The sequence below is a fragment of the Corvus moneduloides genome, chromosome 5, assembly GCF_009650955.1.
Source record: "Corvus moneduloides isolate bCorMon1 chromosome 5, bCorMon1.pri, whole genome shotgun sequence".
Lineage (NCBI taxonomy): Eukaryota > Metazoa > Chordata > Aves > Passeriformes > Corvidae > Corvus > Corvus moneduloides.
Genome location: NC_045480.1, coordinates 60,359,346 through 60,378,107, shown reverse-complemented (window position 1 = coordinate 60,378,107; position 18,762 = coordinate 60,359,346). Strand labels below are relative to the sequence as shown.

The 18,762-nt window shown below is 38.5% G+C and overlaps 1 protein-coding gene across 5 annotated transcripts in view; it reads right to left on the bottom strand.

The window, feature by feature from the left end:
* The window catches only part of DCLK2 (doublecortin like kinase 2), a 79,448-nt gene that overhangs the window by 17,490 nt on the left and 43,196 nt on the right, over positions 1-18,762 (bottom strand). For 3 of the 5 annotated variants that reach the window (XR_004240373.1, XM_032110033.1, XM_032110036.1), the window contains exons 3-9: positions 18,539-18,641; positions 16,117-16,215; positions 14,793-14,840; positions 11,089-11,183; positions 5,015-5,087; positions 3,925-4,033; positions 317-374 (exon numbers count right to left, since the gene is read on the bottom strand). Coding sequence is in view for 3 of the 5 variants with exons in the window: in XM_032110033.1 (XP_031965924.1) it covers positions 317-374; positions 3,925-4,033; positions 5,015-5,087; positions 11,089-11,183; positions 14,793-14,840; positions 16,117-16,215; positions 18,539-18,641 (585 nt within the window). In the remaining 2 variants the exon portion in view is untranslated. The remainder of the gene's footprint in view (positions 1-316; positions 375-3,924; positions 4,034-5,014; positions 5,088-11,088; positions 11,184-14,792; positions 14,841-16,116; positions 16,216-18,538; positions 18,642-18,762) is intronic. The other 2 variants (XR_004240374.1, XM_032110035.1) reach the window with 1 other exon arrangement.

The window sequence follows — 18,762 nt, the reverse complement described above, 5'->3', positions numbered from 1 at the left end:
AGTATTACATAAATAAACATATAGCTGCAAATTTCCTCACTCACATTTTACACATCAAAATCATCCAATATATTTTGGACGCATATTAGCATTTTTTTTTGTCAGTCCAATAAAATAGACAACAATTAGTTTGGTTTTTCTCTATTATTTAGTAGACTAACACTCACTGCTTTTATTATTTGCTTCTTGGATACATTATCATCTTGTTAAAGAGATACTCTGAAAATAGTCAGAAAACCCAAACACACCCACCATTTATGACTAATGAGCAGCTGCTAGTGCTGCTTCTGTACACATGCAAATTGTTGTACACTACCTTCCCACAGCACTTGGCCTTGTCTATGATCTTCAGGGCAAACTCCTTTCCTGTGGATCTAAGCAAGTAAAGCACAAAAGCCATTAATTAGAAAAATTGTGGCATTTTCTGTGAATACACCATCATAACACCGTGCTGTGGCCCATGGAGGTTGCTGACGGAAAATTCACAGAGCAGACCTGGGTTTTGTTTTTGTTTCCTCAGCAGCATTTGTTCCTGCTGTTTCCCTGACTACCACAGCCCAGCTCCCTTGGTGTATTAATCCCAGGATCCAGCTGCAATTTCTTCTTTGTGACCTGGCACAACTCTGCCACTTCTTTAAGGCAACATGCAAAATTTGCCTTCAGCCTTCCACTTAGCTGTGTTCAGTTGTTGGGCTTTGAAGATAAAATCACACACATACATGTGTGAAGATTGATACCCTAGTAGAGAAATTCAACAGGATTCAACAGAGTTAAAATCCCATAGTTCATTACAGCTAGTTAAAAATCCTGTAGAATTTATTAGGTGCTGATTTTAAGCTTTGGTATATTATTTTTTCTTTCAGTATTTTGTGGAATTCTACAGCAGTCATCTAAAGTCCCATGACATTTAACAGGGTGGGTCATATACAAAATAAAAAAGGATTACTGTTTTCAGCAAATACTCTCACAGAAAGGAGCTCTTGTTTGTCTTTCATCCCTTTAAGCAATAAAAATCTCCATTTCTCCAGAAGGGGGGAAAATGAGAGGAAAAAAAAGAAACACAATGTAATTTTTTTTAAACAAAGAAGAAACTACAACTTATATTAGTGATGAATTAAAAATCCCATGAAAATGCTGTAAGACCAAGTTGCTGCTATTTTGTATTGTGCCTATAGACTCCAGTGTGCATCAGAAAAGCACTGGAAAACAGGATGTAGATACAAAAGCAAAAGTCAGGTATGTTTTTAAACTTCCAGGGTGATTTTCACTGTGCTTTTGGCGTTAGATACAACTGGTCAAAACCAGCACCTTACAGAAAAAAGAACGGAATTAACACATAACATTCCATTTATGCATTATTGAAAAAATGCAGGCAAGAATCTCTGCCCTGGAAGTGCAGCTGTATCGGCGAGGTTGTCATAGTTACAACCTGATCTGGTCCTTAGATAGAAGCCCTTATCTAAATGGTATCTGTGAAATGCCACCCTCTCATGTTACAGACCTGATATAAGATCTGCTACGAATACAGTGTGGAAATCAAAAATCACAATTTGTACCTTACACCACAAATTATATCAGAAAGCCTGCAAACAATTAACCAGCAACACCCCCTTAGCAAACATTCAGCACTCGTGCTGGGAGCAAGAGGAGTTAACACTCACAAAGCCAATTCATCCAACAACTTCCAATCCCTCTTGGAAATTACCTCTACCACAGCACCCAAGAAAGAAAGGTGGATATAATGCACGCCATTTGTGTGCTAATATCACTGCACATCATACACCAGCACTGTCTGACAGGTCTCTGGGGTTCTTCTCTCGAGCTGTCAGTGCCCATCTGCTGACTCATGTCTTTACATACAGACACCCAGGCACAAAAAAGACCACCTTATTCTTTTTGTAGAACATCACAGCTGGTAGCTGTGTAATAGGATCCTGGCTCCACAGCTAAGGCTTCTTAGCATAACACTGTTAGAAATTACGTATAATTAATAGGAATTAAAAGAGAAGCATTTACGGTTGGCATTTCCTCTTTCATCATTTTATTAGCAACTGTTGTTGTATACTTATTTTACTAAAATTAATTTAATCATGTTCCACTAAAGATTTGATCACATAAAAAACTAGATATTGAAGATTAACTGTGCCTTTTAAAAATTTTTATAATTGGAGGGTTGTTTTTCTGGTCCAGTTTCCTCATTCCAAAAAGCACAGATGACATTCAGTGATTTAGGAGCCCTTGTCCCATTTCCAGTGGGACTTAAGTGATTTCCAAAATGCACAGATGATATTTCTGAAAATAAATATGTTATCTTGTGTTTTTAATCTGCTATCTTTCATGAAAGCCTCTGGGTGAGGATAAGGGCAGTGGAAAACGCAGGAGATGGTGTAGAGGGCATCTACTACTGCATCACCTGGTTGGGATGTAAGCACTGATGAATTTCTCTGTGGGTAATGATGAGAAGTTACTGGATCAGTAGCCCTTGTTCTTGTGGGAGATATCAATTTTTCCAAACATTAAGTGGCAGAAAACCAGCTTGGCTGAGCAGGGAACTCCTTGTGGTGCTCAAGAGTATCTTTGGAAGAAAGGTGGGGCTTTGCGGCAAGATTACAGAGCTGAGGTTTGTGCATGCAGGGAGAAGACAGGAAAGGCCAAAGCCCCATTAGAGCTGGAACTGGCCAGTGTTGATTCACATGACAAAGCTTTTTAAGGTATGTCAAGAGCAAAGGGAGCGCTAAAGAAAACATTAGAACTTGCTGAAGACTGTCACCCGACTAACAGAGATTAAGATAAAGCAGAGGCACAGAATGCTTTTTTTGTTTGCCTCAGTCTTTAGTGCTACTGATAGATGTTGGGCTGCCCAGTCTCCTCTGAGGCAGAGGACTGCAAGGGTGGGAGCAGTGGCCTTCCATGTGCTGACACTGCATTTCCAAGGGCATGAGGGAAGACCCAGGGAACTACAGACCTGTTAATCTAACCTCAGCTCTCAGTTCCATTCAGAATTATCTTTCTTTCAATTTAACTAAAATCCGCAGATCAGGATCAAATAATAGAATGTTTCTCTAACATTTATGTTTTTCACAGTCATTTGCTGAGTTTTCCTAGTATTTGAGTACAAGTTAGAGATTCCCCATAATATTTAAGAAACTGACATAACTCTCAGGTTGATGAAGATAGCAGAAGGTGGTTCTAAAAAAAATACACTGAGAAAGTGACAGTCAAATCATCTGTTATGTTTGCACTGGCAGCAAAGTGTGACACAAAGCTCACAGAGGAAGAGCAGCAGCACTGCATGGGTCTGCAGGGGTATCCTGACTACCCCATGGGGCACCAGGCACAAGGACATTTCAGGCTCTGGCATACTGAAGGGTTCATTTGAAAAGTGTCTGGCTGCTCACTACACCACAAAACAGAAGCAGCAAGCCCAAGGGAGCCAGCAGCACAGGCTGATAGCCAACAACTGCATGTCTTTAAGAGTACTCTACCCACAGAATGCTGAAAGCTGTGAAAAATCATGCCAGCAACAGGCAGTGAGGACACCACAGCAGCAGAATTGCTGAGGCAGAAGGGGGGTCGCTCAAACTCTGTTTAGATGCCACGTACAATTTCCTGTCATCCACAACCATCTGTAGTGTGAGAGACTTCTTGAAGAGCTGAGGGGTTTCCTTAAGAGGCACCATGAGAAGGTGATGCCTCCTTTAGTTTGAGGGATAAAAAGCCATGGTTCTCTGCTGCTCTCATATCCCTTTGCTAGAAGAAAACATAGGAAGCATGTTTTGCTGTGCCTATTTCTCCTGAAGTGTGTGCATATTTTTGCAACTGCTCTTCGCTTTCATCTCATTACATTTGTCTAGGAAATTATGTTAATGCACAGGGCTTTATCCAGTACAATAAACAGCAGGAGTGAACAGTTTCCTTGCTCACCGTTCCACACACTCCTTTACAACAGCAAAATTGCCATCACCAATCACCTTCCCCACTTTGTACTTCTCAAGAATGGTAGATGACCCTGAGAACTTGTTTCCATTCAAGCCTGCAAAAAAAAAAAAAAAACGTCCATAATGCAAGCTGAAGAGAAGTATCAGCAGGATGCAATATATCCCCAATGGGCTCCACAGATACAAAACAGTCACAGATGCAAAACAAAACTTAAAAGTAAGCTGTTTTCTTCACTGCAATTCCCTTGGTTTTATCGCAAGTGTAAAGAAGAACAAGATGAACCCAAAGTTATTTGACCTTTGAACACACAAATAAGTCTCTTCCTACATCATTTTTGTATAGGCATATTCTAAAAGTAATGAATGCAGTTAGAAGTTCTTAATCTAAAATTTTCTGAACTCAAATTACTTTTTTGACCTTTTTTTTTCTTTTTGGAAAGTCAAAGCAAAAATGCAAATAGGATTCATCTACAATGCATATAAAAGACCCAAAAATTTTATTTGCTGAATTCCTTCAAGTTCTTATAGGTGCTGCTAAAACATCCAAAATGCAAGTAATTTTGAAAGACGCTTATTTCAGTATTTTTGAATAAAAAACATAACTCCAACATGAAATTTAAAAATATTTTAAAATAATTGACATTTCTTTAAAGAGATGAGGAATGAAAGGTTAAGTTTAGCTAATGTCAGTTGAAAGGTCAGTGGTTCTTCCTGAAGCACAATGAGCTCTCCTGAGGAGGGTTCCTCTTTCAATCCAGCCACAAACACATTTCTGGTGGTAATGGAGCCCATGTTCGAAATCAGTCAAATCCCTAACAGTGACTATTGAAGAGCAAGGTCCAGAAATACGCTACCCCTGGACAAAAAACTATTAACCAAATTTATTTCCTAACTTTACAGCCTTGATATATAAAACACACTGACAATTTTTCCAATATAAGTTTTTCCAAAAAGGCAACAAATATTTCCAAACAGAAAATGATTTGGAGTCATCAGAAGCCATCTGAAAGCGCTAAACCAAGTGTCACCTACAGCAAAATTTTGGCAAGGATTGTCAGCAATTATTGGTGTCCTACCTTCAGGACTCTGGCAACGGAGTGATTCAGGTACACCATTCACGTTGGAAGAAGATCCACCATGTGGGGAGATCTGTGGAAGTACACAACAACTTCTAATTTCTCATGGTAATCACAAGAAAGAGCCATACAAAAAAGCAGCAAAGTTTAAAAAAAACCCACTATAAACATCTATACAGAGTCAGTTTACTTTTCTACTCCCATCTCTTTTTCATTCTTGCTTTCTCACAGTTCATCACCATCATAATGCCTCATTGTCACTTGTACCAATTTAAGATTCAGCCCCAATATTGCTATTTAGATAAGCAGTTGAACAGATTTCAGTAAACAGCAAAGAAAGTTCCTTTCAGCTGCACCTACCATTTTGGAGTAGATGGCCAGGTACATCTATGATAATCAGATTTATTTAGCAATCTACCGGGCTATATTTCAGGTTATTATAGATGTGGAGATTTAAGACACCTACAAGCATTTCAAGTTAGATGTCTAATATGCATCCAGACAGATGCAGTTTTAGTAACTGTGACACTGTAAAAAACCAAATATCTAAAGGATTTTGAAGCAAGACAGCTGAAGAAAACTGATTTTCCTGCACTAACACCTTAATTGGTACTGGATCTGAATCTTTATGATGCTACTTAAAGTCATCCTGCCATACTGCCCAGGGACATAAAGAATGGTAGGTTTTTATTCTGGACAGGGATGGAGGCATAGGAATGAATGCCATAAATAGTAAAATATACTGGATGTGTTCTGTGCACCACTCCTATAAGCTCTCCTACTACAGTTATGTCTAGGGATGCTGCATGAAATTAAAATACATTTGACATCATTCCCCCTCCTCTGCGTAACGTTTCTTGCTGTTCTGTGAAGTTCCAGATCTTGTTGTCTTCATGGGCTATTATGGTAGTTTTCAGCACTCACCACAGGAAGGATTAAAATGCTTCTCTGCCTTAAGCTCGGTGTCTGTTGAAATGGCTTTGCAGGACACCAGGAATGCAAATGCAGCATTTTGCGTTTTAGCTGACATTGTGTGGTTACACTGCTGAATATTTTAAATCATTAACACTATTGTCAGGAAAAGAACTGAACTGACAGATAGGGATATTGTCTAAAGGCTCATGAAATGCTAATGAATGCTTAAGTTTCTAGTGGCAGCTGAGCTGCCAAATCAGCTAAAGGTACAGTAACTAGAAGCTGTACAATTTAATTTTGTAGAGCCCCTGAAACAATGAAGTTTACCAGCATTTGGCACAGAAGTAGCATCAAACAGCAAGCAGGCAGCTACTACTCTGCTCCTTGCTAATAACTTAAACCCAGGTTATATTAATGCTGCTGTCTTTCTGAGTTATCTGTCTGTTTAACAAGGATTAGAAACAAGGACATTTGGGTTAAATGACATTTGTACAAAATCATGAGTCAGTCTCTTAACCAGTCAGTCACATTTTCTTTAAGCATGAAGAAATAAGAAGCAGAGAGAACAGAAGAGACCATGGCCAAGTATTAGTCATCAGCCTAAAATATTAGTAATCTATTTTAGGTTTTCAGAGAGTGACAATACATGGGAACATCTAGCCCACACTTCCAACTTCCTCCAGTCTTGTAATCAGGGCAGAGCATGACTGGGCACATTCCTTCTTACCGCAAGAAAGAAGCAAACATTAACAGGAAAAAAAAGCTAAAATGAATACAAAAATAAAATAAAATTAATGCTGCCATTGTGGCTGAGGTGTTAGATCAGAATCTGAAATGGCAGGTTTAACCCTAGTTCTGCCACAACTCCACAGCTGGTGGGATTTTATTTTTTATGCCATTAGAGTGTGAGGAAAGATCCACAAATAGAAACCCATATTCTTTTGCAGTGGAATGGTACCTTGGTTGGCAAACCTTTGCTCTCAGTATCAGATTGCCCATGACACTAATCTTTGCAGAAACATTTAGGGATTTTTTTCATATTGAAGGAAATACCTAACTCCTTGGCAGCTACCTGGGATGGTGATGAATCTAACTGTAGAGTATGAGTATTTTTAGTGAAACTGTGAATTAACTGTTTGCAGAAGTATTCTCTGAAATCTGGGGACACTTTGATTATGTCATTGTAATTCATCCTGAAAGGCTGTAGTAAGAAGGGGTTGAAAGACATTCTGAACATAAATATTATTTATATAATCAGTATCTCATAGAGATGTTGTAAGTATTTATTATTGTAATGTTTAATAGTAACATAATGTGTAACACAGGAACTTAGTATTTTTTTAAGCGATCCTGAAACATGAATTGCAAATTCACCAAATGCATCAGTTAAAGAATCCCTCTATGAACTGCTACAGCCCCTGGGCTGGATAATCACGTGTAAATAATCTTTATATAAAACTACACACAAAGCTCACATGTACAACACTGAAGAGATTAAAAACCTTGATGAAGATAGGCACTAATCCTTCAAATCACTTAAGCACATGTTTAAGTACATTGACATCCTCATTGAAGTAAAAGGGACTACTCAATGGCTGAAAGTTAAGCAAGTACTTAGAGTTATTTGTTGGATCAGGTTCTAATGCCTTTTCACTTTGGTCATTTGGTCCATCAATTGCAAAAGTAATACCCAGACAAATTCAAACACAAAGCTATTTAGCATAATTGTGAGTCTACCAAAGGCTTCAACTGTAAAGCCTCTTTATTTGTATGATTTTATCTTCTTTTTAAAAAGATTGCATGGCTTTGTGGTCCCTAATTTTAGGAGGAGACAACAAGGCAATCCAAGTCAGCATAAGGAAGTAATGACACCACTTTCCAAAGTTACACCAATTTCCAAATTTAATCTAGTCTCTGGACAATTTTTATGGTACAATGTGTGCAGAATAACAGATGTACTGAAAGAGCTAAGAGTCAAATCACCCCTAACAGCATTGCATAGAAATGCACACTGAGAACCAAAGAAAAATGTTAAACCTTTCCACTGCCTACAGAACAGCAAAAGGACTCCTCTTGGTCAGCTGTCCCATGCCACCAAATGCACCATTACCATTATTATTAACTCATGCACTAGATTTTATCTCCATGGGAATTTAACAGAAAAATAAGAAACTCAGCACATTTGATCACATGAGAACACTGTACAGAGTAGTCATATACTTCATGCCCATACTTGTTAACTTTTATAAATAAACCTTGACCTTGAAACAAACCCTCTGCTAAGTGAAATGCTTACTTACAGATTAATATTGGGACATTAAAAATAAATAGTCTGAATAAGAATATATAGTGTGTTGGGTGCATAGTATCCATATTTGTCATTTACTGGAATGAAGGCTTTTATTTGGGTTTGTGGGGAAATTCTGTCGTGTTTACTATTATTAAGACATAGCATTAATTCCTTACTTCAATATAACCTCTGAGTCCACTATTTAAAACACTTCTGCAAGCCTGGGATGCTGGACTTACTGCATGTATTGAACAATTAATAGCACAAAGGCACTCTGGTTGGAAGAGCTAAAAAGGACAGAAAGAAGGCCCTTTCCTCTAAAGAAAAACTGTTCACAAGGAATGTTTCCTGAGAGGAATCTCCTGTGCCTGAACACACCACTCCTAACAAAGTGTTGTGAAGCAGAAGGAATCCTTGGGGAATGAAGAGATGTCTCTTCAAAGGAATAGTGGCATTCAGAGAATATATGACTCAGTGTCTGAGACTGAGAAGAAATTGCTGCTGCAATCAGTATTTTTGCAAGTTGGCTGCCTTGATGACTAGCACTATCACTTGTGCTCTACATTGACTGTCAAACTACAAAAAGGTTAGCCAGGTTCTAATCTATAGCAAAATATTTTACTTTGCTCTGGCTTTTTAAACAAAAGTTTTTTAAGTCCAGTTCAACTGCAGCTACTCTGATGCTCTGCTCTTTACAGGAAATAGAAACATCAACCCTGATTTGTTCCCTTTTTGCTGCTTCAAGGTTATACAAAACCATTATATTAAGTCCTGCTGTTTCACCCTCTACAAAAACAAACATACATGATTTGTACACAATAAATCACTCAAAATATTGAACTCTCAAACACAGAAAACTCTAAAATACACCTTATTCCATCACTGACATGGTATTTATATCTAAATTTTCATTCAGCTGTAGTCATGACACCTTCTTTATATAAGTGCAGGAAGCCAGACTGCTTGTCTGTGCAGCAATGCAGTCTTAGCAACAAAGAACTAGAAAACAATAAGGAAAAACCATAATCTCCAAATAATAAAATTGTTCCCTGCTTTCCCTGTTCTTCTCATCAGACTAACCAAAAAAACCCCAATTCTACAAAAAGGTATAAAATAGTGGTTTCTTAAAAGAATCTGGTTTTGCATAAAACCATGCCTCCCCTGTTAGTGGCTTTTTGCTACCCCAAACCAGTCCTTACTACTACCACATAATCGAGAAACAGGTGTAACCGAACAGCACACTTGATCCTTTCAGAATTCCCCCTTGGATTCACCAGATAACTTTCCCTATCTTTAGTCTCAGGAGCACAGCTGGGACAATCCTGCTAAACAGATGCATCCTAATGGAATAAAACAAGAGGTACTCACTACACCTCCATAGCACACCAGGTCTGAGACGCTTAATTTGGTTTTGCCGTTTTCTTTGGTCATATGGGGGTGAATTATTTGACACGAAAACCCATTGATCTCCAGCACCAACTAAACTCCAAATTGAAAAAGTACAGCAGCCTACTTGAGTGAAAGTGAATGGGAAAGGGGACGTGTCCACTTTGGTGAGAATTGCTTGTTGCTATCAGAATTCTCTCTGCCTTTAATGGAGCTTTAATCAGCTAAAAGCAGACAGAGCAGCGGTGGAAAAAACCAAGGCAAATGATCTCGTTTCTAAACTTGTAATTTCATTAAAGAAAGACAAAAGAGCATTCGTTAAATATAGTGCAGACCAGCTGAGAGCATCAAGCCCAGTGATTCTGGTGTCCTCTACTGTAAACTCCATAGAGGAGCTGTCCAGAGAGATTTTTGAGACACAGAGTTCTAATTTTCTGTGTCAGAACTATTACAGCTCTTAAAAATTATTAACCAAACAGCTACAGATATAATTCAAAATTGATAAAAAACCGAACAATTAAACAACTAAATGAAACAAATAAATTAAATGTATCAAAATCCTTTGTCAGAATTATCACAGCAGTCTGGCAGAAACCAGTGCCATACTCCTTGCAAAACAAGACTTGATAACAATTAGCATGTCAAAACCCAAATCTGAGCACTATTCAAATCACGTCCTTTAGCCAGTCTCTTAACGGAGAAAACAGTTTTCCACAGAATTATGCAGCCTCTTCACAAATGCTGTGTTCACCAATAGGAGCTATTACTTGATCAGAATAATCAGTGCAAACCATCCAGTCTGCTTCCAGAAAGGCTGCAATTGATGATTCCATAAGAAAATTCTCCTTGTAAGGACAGCTGCACAAATGCAGCAATGAGATGCTCCACTGTGCTCCAGACTGTTCCTTTTATTTCACTGAGCAAAAGGCACAGAGCAGCCTCCAAGAACTGCAAATGCAGCCAGTTTTGAAGCGGGAGAGGAAGAGAAATCTCTTGGTGCAACACAGAAAAATCTGCCAGACATCAGGCTGCTCCCAAAGGGAGCCCTCAAACACTTTCAGGCAAGAGACTGGATTGAGGGGTGAAACTGTGTGCCAAGGAGAAATAAGCCTGCTTTAGATGAAACTTGGGCAATGCTACAAGACTATAAGGTATTGAAAAGACAGTGCTACGTTTATATAGGCTGAAGGAATATAAATTGCTTGGAGGATTTCTGCCATCCAAAAAACAATGGAAAATTTGGAGGACAAAGTGGCATATTCAAGCCAGCACCACACTCTGCCTTTCCGAAGCTGAGTGTTCAACCCAGACAAAACAGAAATATCTTACTTCAGATCTATTCTCCACTTCCTATGAGCAAAAATCATACCAGCAAGGCTACCCTCCAAAATTATAGCTTTTCATTTTTTATTTTTCCTTCAGCTCCAGTGTCATACAGTCAATGAATAATGGAACTTAGGGGGTTTACAGTTCCTGTACTTACCTTAAGTCCACGAAAGCTGCCAGGACTTGTTGGTGAAGAACTGGAGGACTTTGTAGATTTTGGGGTGGATAACTGACTGCTTGGGGTTCCATTAACTGGCCAAAGCAATAGAAGTGAACAAATGGAAAAAGAGATGAAAAAAAATCGAAAGTTATCACTGAAGTCTGCTAACAAAGACCATAACAGACTCCTCAGCATTTAGGAATAAATGATACATTTGCATGTCACAAAATTGCACCCTGAAAATTCATGTGGCTGGATATGGGATCAAGAAGACATACAAATACTGCATTGTCATTCCAGAGATTAAAAAGGTCCATTCTGTCCTTTACCAGGGCAAGAGTTTTGGGCACAGAAACAAACAAAGAAAAAAAAAAAAAGCCACAGCCTTTAAAAATTGCATAATAAATTGTGATATCACACAAAAAAATTACAGAAAGAAAGAAGAAGTTTCTAAGGATATTTGACCCTCCTCCTCTTCAGTTTGGATCAATGCCTTACTTTCTAGGCAGAATGTTTCACAGAACACGAGTTTGTTTGTTTTTCCCTAAGAAAAACAGACAAGAAGAATTAACTGTTTGCATGACAGAGAACATTCGCAGTAGCTCAGAAAAATATTGATTTAGGGAAAGAAACCTCACCAAGAGAAAAGCTACTAGGTTACTTCTGAGCTTGCAGTAAGTACAAGTGTCTGTGAAAACATACAATACCCTCCCTCTTGACTTAAAGAGTTCATTCATTTTAAGTCCAGATTTTTGGACAGGCCTCATACAACATCTGTTATCTCTGGTGTATTAAATATAACTTAGGTCAGTCCTTTTATTTTTCTGAAAAGAACACACTGATGAATTTCATTATGCAGAGAGAATAGCACACTGTCCATCAGACACACATATGATGCAATGTTATATGATGAGACATCATTTCTTTCTAGCTGAACCTCATTTTTTTGTGGGAGAGAAAAATACTAGGCAGGAATTTAAGAGCTGAAAATGCTTCAGAGCTGATTTATGGTGATGAATTATTTTTTCAGAAAGAAAAAAAAACTCTGATAAACAGAAGCTTAACTTCAAATTAAATAACAGATACACCTGCACAATTTCTTTACATATTCAGGTCTGCCATGGGTTATGCATCACTTCTTAAACTATTGGATTTATTTTACAAGTGTCCATTGACCCAGCACACTAATATTATCTGAGTGTGGGAGATGCCTTCCAAGGACTATTTTTACAACCTGGGCAGCCCATCTGACAGTAGGCCAGGCTGACTGCACTGCAACGTCCACAAATCCCCATTTTTCACAAAGATCTCCTTCTCTGGGGTATGATGTTGAGATACAACTAATTAGTGTTTAGCTACACAGGAAGTCTATCTCGAACTCTGATAACTTGGATTTATATTTCCAGTTCTGTTACAGGACCAAGACCTTAGTTTTTTCTTTTAGAAGTACTCAGTATACTTAGGATATTTTCATCTTGATTTTAACGATGTTTGCCTGTAAGAACAATAAGTGATTTTAAGGCGGGTTTTTTTGAGATGTGGAAAGTATCTAAAAGTATACTACCCTCCTGTAGACTTCAGCAATTTGTTTTGGATAACCCAGCTTATCAATGCATCCTTGTTTTATAGAGAATTTGCAGGTATGACAATGGCAAGAGCTAGCAACTGCTATCTTACTCTTTTCTGCTTCTTGCATGACCAGAAATGAGATAATTCGGTAGAAGAGTTTGCTTCCAAATGACAAACCATTACCACAGGAGGAAAAAATTTTTGTTTGTTCAAAGATTCTTTTATACAGCTCACAGAAAAGTCACTGCTTCCTGAACATGACCACTGTAAGGAACTCTTATCTGTCTCTAAGCCACTACCATCCTCTTTAAGCATTGACAGAACCACCAAAGTGTCCCAGTGAAACTGGCTGGTGAACATAATGTTCTTCCCTCCCAAAACTGTATAAGGAAGAAGAGCCCAGCCTACACTGACTGCACTGTAGCTCTTTGCTAATATCTTAGCTATTCTTGGTGGACAAGGGTGGTGTTCTGAGCCAGGGGCGTGACTGAATGACACCCAGCGGTCCTTCCAAACTTTTTCCTTCTATGATTCTAGGACACACGGTTCATTCTGCTGAGGATCCTTCTGAAAAGAGCTGTCTGCAGATCTCTTTGCCAGTGCCTTCAGAGATCACATGAGCTGCTAAGCAACTGCAACAACAGCAAAAGCTGGAGCTGGCCCTGCCTAGATGTAAAAATTTTGCATCCATAGGGAGTCAGCCAACTGCTTGTGCTGGTTCTGGCTGGGGTGGAATTAATTTTCCTCACAGCAGCTAGCACAGGGCTACGTCTTGGATTTGTGCTGGGAAGTGCTGCTAACACAGGGATGTTTCTGTTATTGCTGAGCAGGGCCTGCACAGCATCGAGGCCTTCCTGCCCCTCATGAGGGGGCTGGGGGCACAGGGAGCTGGGAGGGGACACAGCCAGGACAGCTGACTGCAGCTGATCCAAGAAATATTGCCACCCATGCAGTGTCATGCTCAGCAGTGAAACGAGAGGGAATGTTGGCAGAGGGGACACTGCTCAGTGTCACATTTTTCAGGGACAAGACAGCATCAGTCAGCAGGTCATTCACATCATTTGTTTTTCTTGGGTTTTATCTCTCTCTTTGTTATTTTCACTGCAGCATCATTGTTGCTATTATATTATTGCTTCAATTATTAAACCACTCGCATCTCAACCCAGGAATTTTCTCGCTTTCACCCTTCCAATTCACTTCCTTCTTCCTGCTGCAGCAGAGAAGTCAGGAAGTGCCTGTGTGGTGCTCAGTTGCTGGCTGAGGTTGAACCATGACACTGCTATTTCAGACAGCAGCAATTTTTTCTCTCACTCAAAAAACTCAAAAAGCACAAACCTGTCCACTGCTATTGATTTGCTGAATATTCCTTGGGTATGCCAAACTTACCTTTTTAATCTATTTTCTAGGCATACATGCTTTTGAGGTCTCTTTCCACATGCATACCAGTCTGAATACACAGAAAAAAACCCCAAACTTTTCTGTCATTCTGAAGCAGTACACGTTAGGCTACATGTTTGGTGCACTGGAATGTTTAAAACTGAAAAATCCATGAATAGCTTCTAAACTGTTAACTTCTAATATGACCCAAAGACTCAATTTATTTGTTAATCAATTTGTGTGTTACTTGTTTCACAGATACTTTGACTTTGAACTGAAGGTTCAAAGAGATTCCTCATTTTTTTTAGAACTTAGGCTGAAATATTACAAGAAAACAAAGAAAAATATGAAATTGCACATAAAATTAAAACCTATGACATGGTTTTGCACTGCTTTTTTCAGTAATTCCCAGAAATTCTTTTTTTGCTGGTTGAAATTTTCTATTATAATATGCTTTAGAATAAGCATACAAATGTATTGCTCCTCAGAATGCTGCTCTACTTGTAGTCAAATTGTATCTTTAAAAATGTAACTTTGACACCATTAGCAGATGTCCAAGAACTAAAAAGCATTATTTCATTGAAATGATCTACCTCAACAAAAAAAACCCCAACACCCATTATGTCTCTGTTTCATCGAATGCAAAATGTGTGTTTCAAGCTTGAAAATATTCACAAATACAGCACCAAAAATACAGGTAAATGGAGAGGGAGGAGACACACTAGTGATATATAGCCATGATGGTAATGGCTCACCTGGGGATTTTGCTGAAGAATGAGCACTGGAGTGGCCACCCCTCTTTACTGTACTCATATATTTGACACAAAGGAAAAAGACATTGAGGAAAGAAGTTAATAAACAGCTCTGAACATGCATGGAAGGAAGAAGGGTAAATAAAAGAAAAGACTACATGGAAAAAAAAAAAAAAGGCAAGTAAATAGAAGGATAAATACCAGACACTTTGCATACATTTTTCAAATTAACCAAACCAAAGGGGATGTAAGTAGAAATAAGTATGGAAATGGCAGCACTGATATCTAAATACTTTGCATAAAATTCACTGCTGATAGATATTCTACATGATCTCATTGGAGGTAACAGAATTGCATGAAATGTAGATCAGTTGCAAAACTTGCCCTTTATGATACATTTTTCTGCAATCCTTCTTTGAACCTTTTCAGTTAAATATTCAACCTTTATAAACAGATTATTAATATTCCACTTTGAAAGAACCCAAAGATAAAATGACTTTAACTAGCATCGATTAAGCAAAACAAATGTGAAAATGAGAATATGGAACATGTCACAGTTTTGAATACACACAGAAGCTTACATTTATAGTTACATTCAAAAAAGAGCATCATATGTTTACATATTCAATAGTTTGATTTCAGGGGAAAAAGAAGTATTTAGAAATAAAATGCAGAGGTTAAAAACTGAAAAACCCCCAAGCTTCTCCCTCTATTTACATAAAAGACTCAATGGTTGGAACATATGGTGTTCAGCCAAACTGGTGGCAAAATCACAGTGTGAGCACCTTTGAAATTATAAGAAGTACAAGAAGAAAAATTCTGTTAATGGGCAATAACACTACAGTACATCTCCTAAAATTACTTGAACCAGCAAAGTCCTGTACTTCTGACAATATTTGGCTTGTACAAGAGAAACCTTTCAAATTCAAAATTTAAGGGTATAGTCTAGTTCAATGAACACGAATTTAACCACATCTAACCACCCTGTCGTTAATAGTCTTCAGGAAAATCAAGTGCCATGCTAAAAACAAATCCCAAGTGCACAATTAGCAAAAATCACTCCAATGTTCATAAGCTGAAATTATTTGTGCCTGTAATTAAAAAATAGAAACCATGCTTCTTCCCAGGATTTAAAAAAAAAAAAAAAAAAAGGCAAATTTATTTTAGATTAGTATTAAATCTCTGAGACAAAGTGCAAAAAAGGGTTTTTTTTCCCCCTGGAAACACTTGTATTACAGAGAGAGCAACAAGTTTTTTCACCCCACTAAAAAAAAACCAAATAATTTTTGTGTATTTGATGTGTTCAGCTCTTTCCTAGCAGTAGTACCTGAGGCAGGGGATTTGCTCCGACGTGAAGGTCCTGGACTTTTGGACGCAGTGTGCCTCATGGCAGAGGAGCGGGAATAAGACTTCATAACACGACATTCTACAAAGCAAGCAAACTCTCTGTCAAGGGTTTTGGCAACAGTTCAATGCACAGGCTCCCTCCACACACCACTGTGGCTGTTTATTATCCGGGAAATGACCAGCAGTTTCTAAACATCTTTGCCCAGCTGAGTTAAACAGATTTTGTAAGAGCATCTCACAACTCTAACCTGCTCACCATAAAAACCTGTTTGAGCTACTCAATACTGTATGTGACATTCTGTAGATGATATTTCTTCATATCTTGAGGCTGGATTATTACTATAATTCAAGTCTGTACACATGCTGATGCCAAGACTCTTGCTGTAATGGCACTTTCATACAGGACAGCTGCACAGCCAGCACTATTTCCCTTCTTTTTCAAGAAACTGATGCTGTGACCAATTTTTGAACAGGTGAGAACATCGTTGTTTCCACAAGGCTGAAACAATAGATTGCTGTCATTTACCATCAGCTGTATATCATTACATAACAACCTCAATGGGAAAGGAATCAATGAGCACACATGCACTGACATTTTGGACACATTTTAATTCCCATGGTTAGCATCGCTAGCAAATCGCTCCGAATGGGATCATAAATTTCTCTCCTTATTTTGTCCCTGATGCCAACGTCATCATTAGGATGCCATGCCATCACAGAAAAAGTAAGCTGAGCTGCATGCCCTACCAGTCACGTACATAACCTGCTTTTCTCCATTAAGACCCCCAGAGTTATTAGAAGAAGCAGGGACCACCAAAGCTGAAGAGATAAAGGGAAGAAAGAGATAAAGGCAAGGAAATGAGCTCAACTAGTCTGTGCCTTGTGTAATGGGAAAAGGAAATTTACAGCCTTAAAACCTGCTAGGGAAATTAGGATTATGCCCAGACTGGGATTTGCATTGTGAGTAAATACAACCATGCTCTTCCACTCCTTCATAAGAATCACGTAATTTTTTAGCTGTTAACTATGTTAAAAAACACCCTTTTTGCCACCCCCACACTAACTGACTCAACATAATGCAGCAGTTCTGGAAACACAGCACCCTGGCAAGAACACCAGAATGGGAGCCAGTTGAATCCTCCATCCATCCAAATGTATAGGCCAGTGGAGAGATATACACCTGTACTTCTTGCTGCAACTGAGCATTCTGTAATGTAATTATGGCGTGTGGAAAAATTACAAGAACAGCAGGTGCTTTTGCTTTTATTAAAAAAAAATAAAAATCCTTCATTCACAACTGGAAGCTCCTCTGGAATAATCTGATTATTCTTGCCAGGGCAAGTTTTCTTTACCAGAGATTAACTTTTTTTCATAAAAGAAAAACAGGGTATTCCTCAGCTCAAACAATAAAGAGAAAAAAACACGTCTAGTAGGACCTGTAGTGATAGAACAAGAGGAATGGTTTTAAACTAAAAAAAAGTGTAGATTCAGACTAAATATAAGGAAGCCATTTTTTACTGTGCAAGTGGTGAAACACTAGATAGGGTGCCCAGAGAGGTGGTAGATGTCCTACCCCAGGAAACATTCAAGGTCAGGCTCAATGGGGCTCTGAGCAACCTGAACTTTTTTTTTGGAAGATGTCCCTGCTCCTTGCCAAGGGGCTGGAGTAGATGGTCCCTGTAAAGGTCCCTTCTAACCCAACCCATTCTACAATTCCATGAACATGGAGGTAAAAACATATCTATGATTTGATATTCCAAGACAATTCCAAAACTCTCTGGTAGAGGATTGCTTTTTCCTTGAACTTATATTACAAATTTTTTTTTTTTTTTTAGAAAACCAAATTTCATAAATAAGTTCAGTTCATGATCTGTCCAAGGCAGACAGCAGGGGCACAAAGTCCCAGTTTGTCTCACCTCCTTCCCTACCCAGCATCCCCTACAACCTCAAAATAGCTACAAGGCCAACACTTGGTCTATAGCAGACAAGACTGGAGTGTGTGAATTGTCTGGCAGGACAATTCAAGACTGGAAATGAGCATGGATTTTTCAAAAATCTCATGAAGAAAGAAATATGGAAATTATCTTACAGTCACAGATGCCAAAAGTGAACATCTTTAACAGATTTTAGATTCATTAGCTCTGTGACTGTACCTTTCATAATTCAATTCTGTTTTCCATGTAACTTTAGAGACAGAGTTTGTTTTGCAGGAAATTGGATCAGGTTTGTTGGTGCATTTTAACAGGCTTACAGAAGCCAGATGATGGTTTGAGAAAACTTTCTTATCTACAGGAAAATGTCATCCTGTGTATATTTTCCTGAATCACACAATTCTTGAGGGTTGAACATGGGTATGGGATGGAGAATTTCCTATTTCAGTGGGTTCAGGATGTCAGTCTTACCACTGTGATCCAACACGAAGTCATCCTGAGCATACCGGTACTTCTCCGGCCCACACGCGATGAAGACGTCATCATCTCCAAAGAAGTCCTGCAAGCATGTTACCTGGACAGCAAAATAAACAAATGCAGTACTTTCAAACCTAAATCTTGAGTTAGTCAGCAACAATTAGTAAGTTTGTCTTTACCTTCTCACAGTGATACCATAATGTTCTTTTGTAATGACA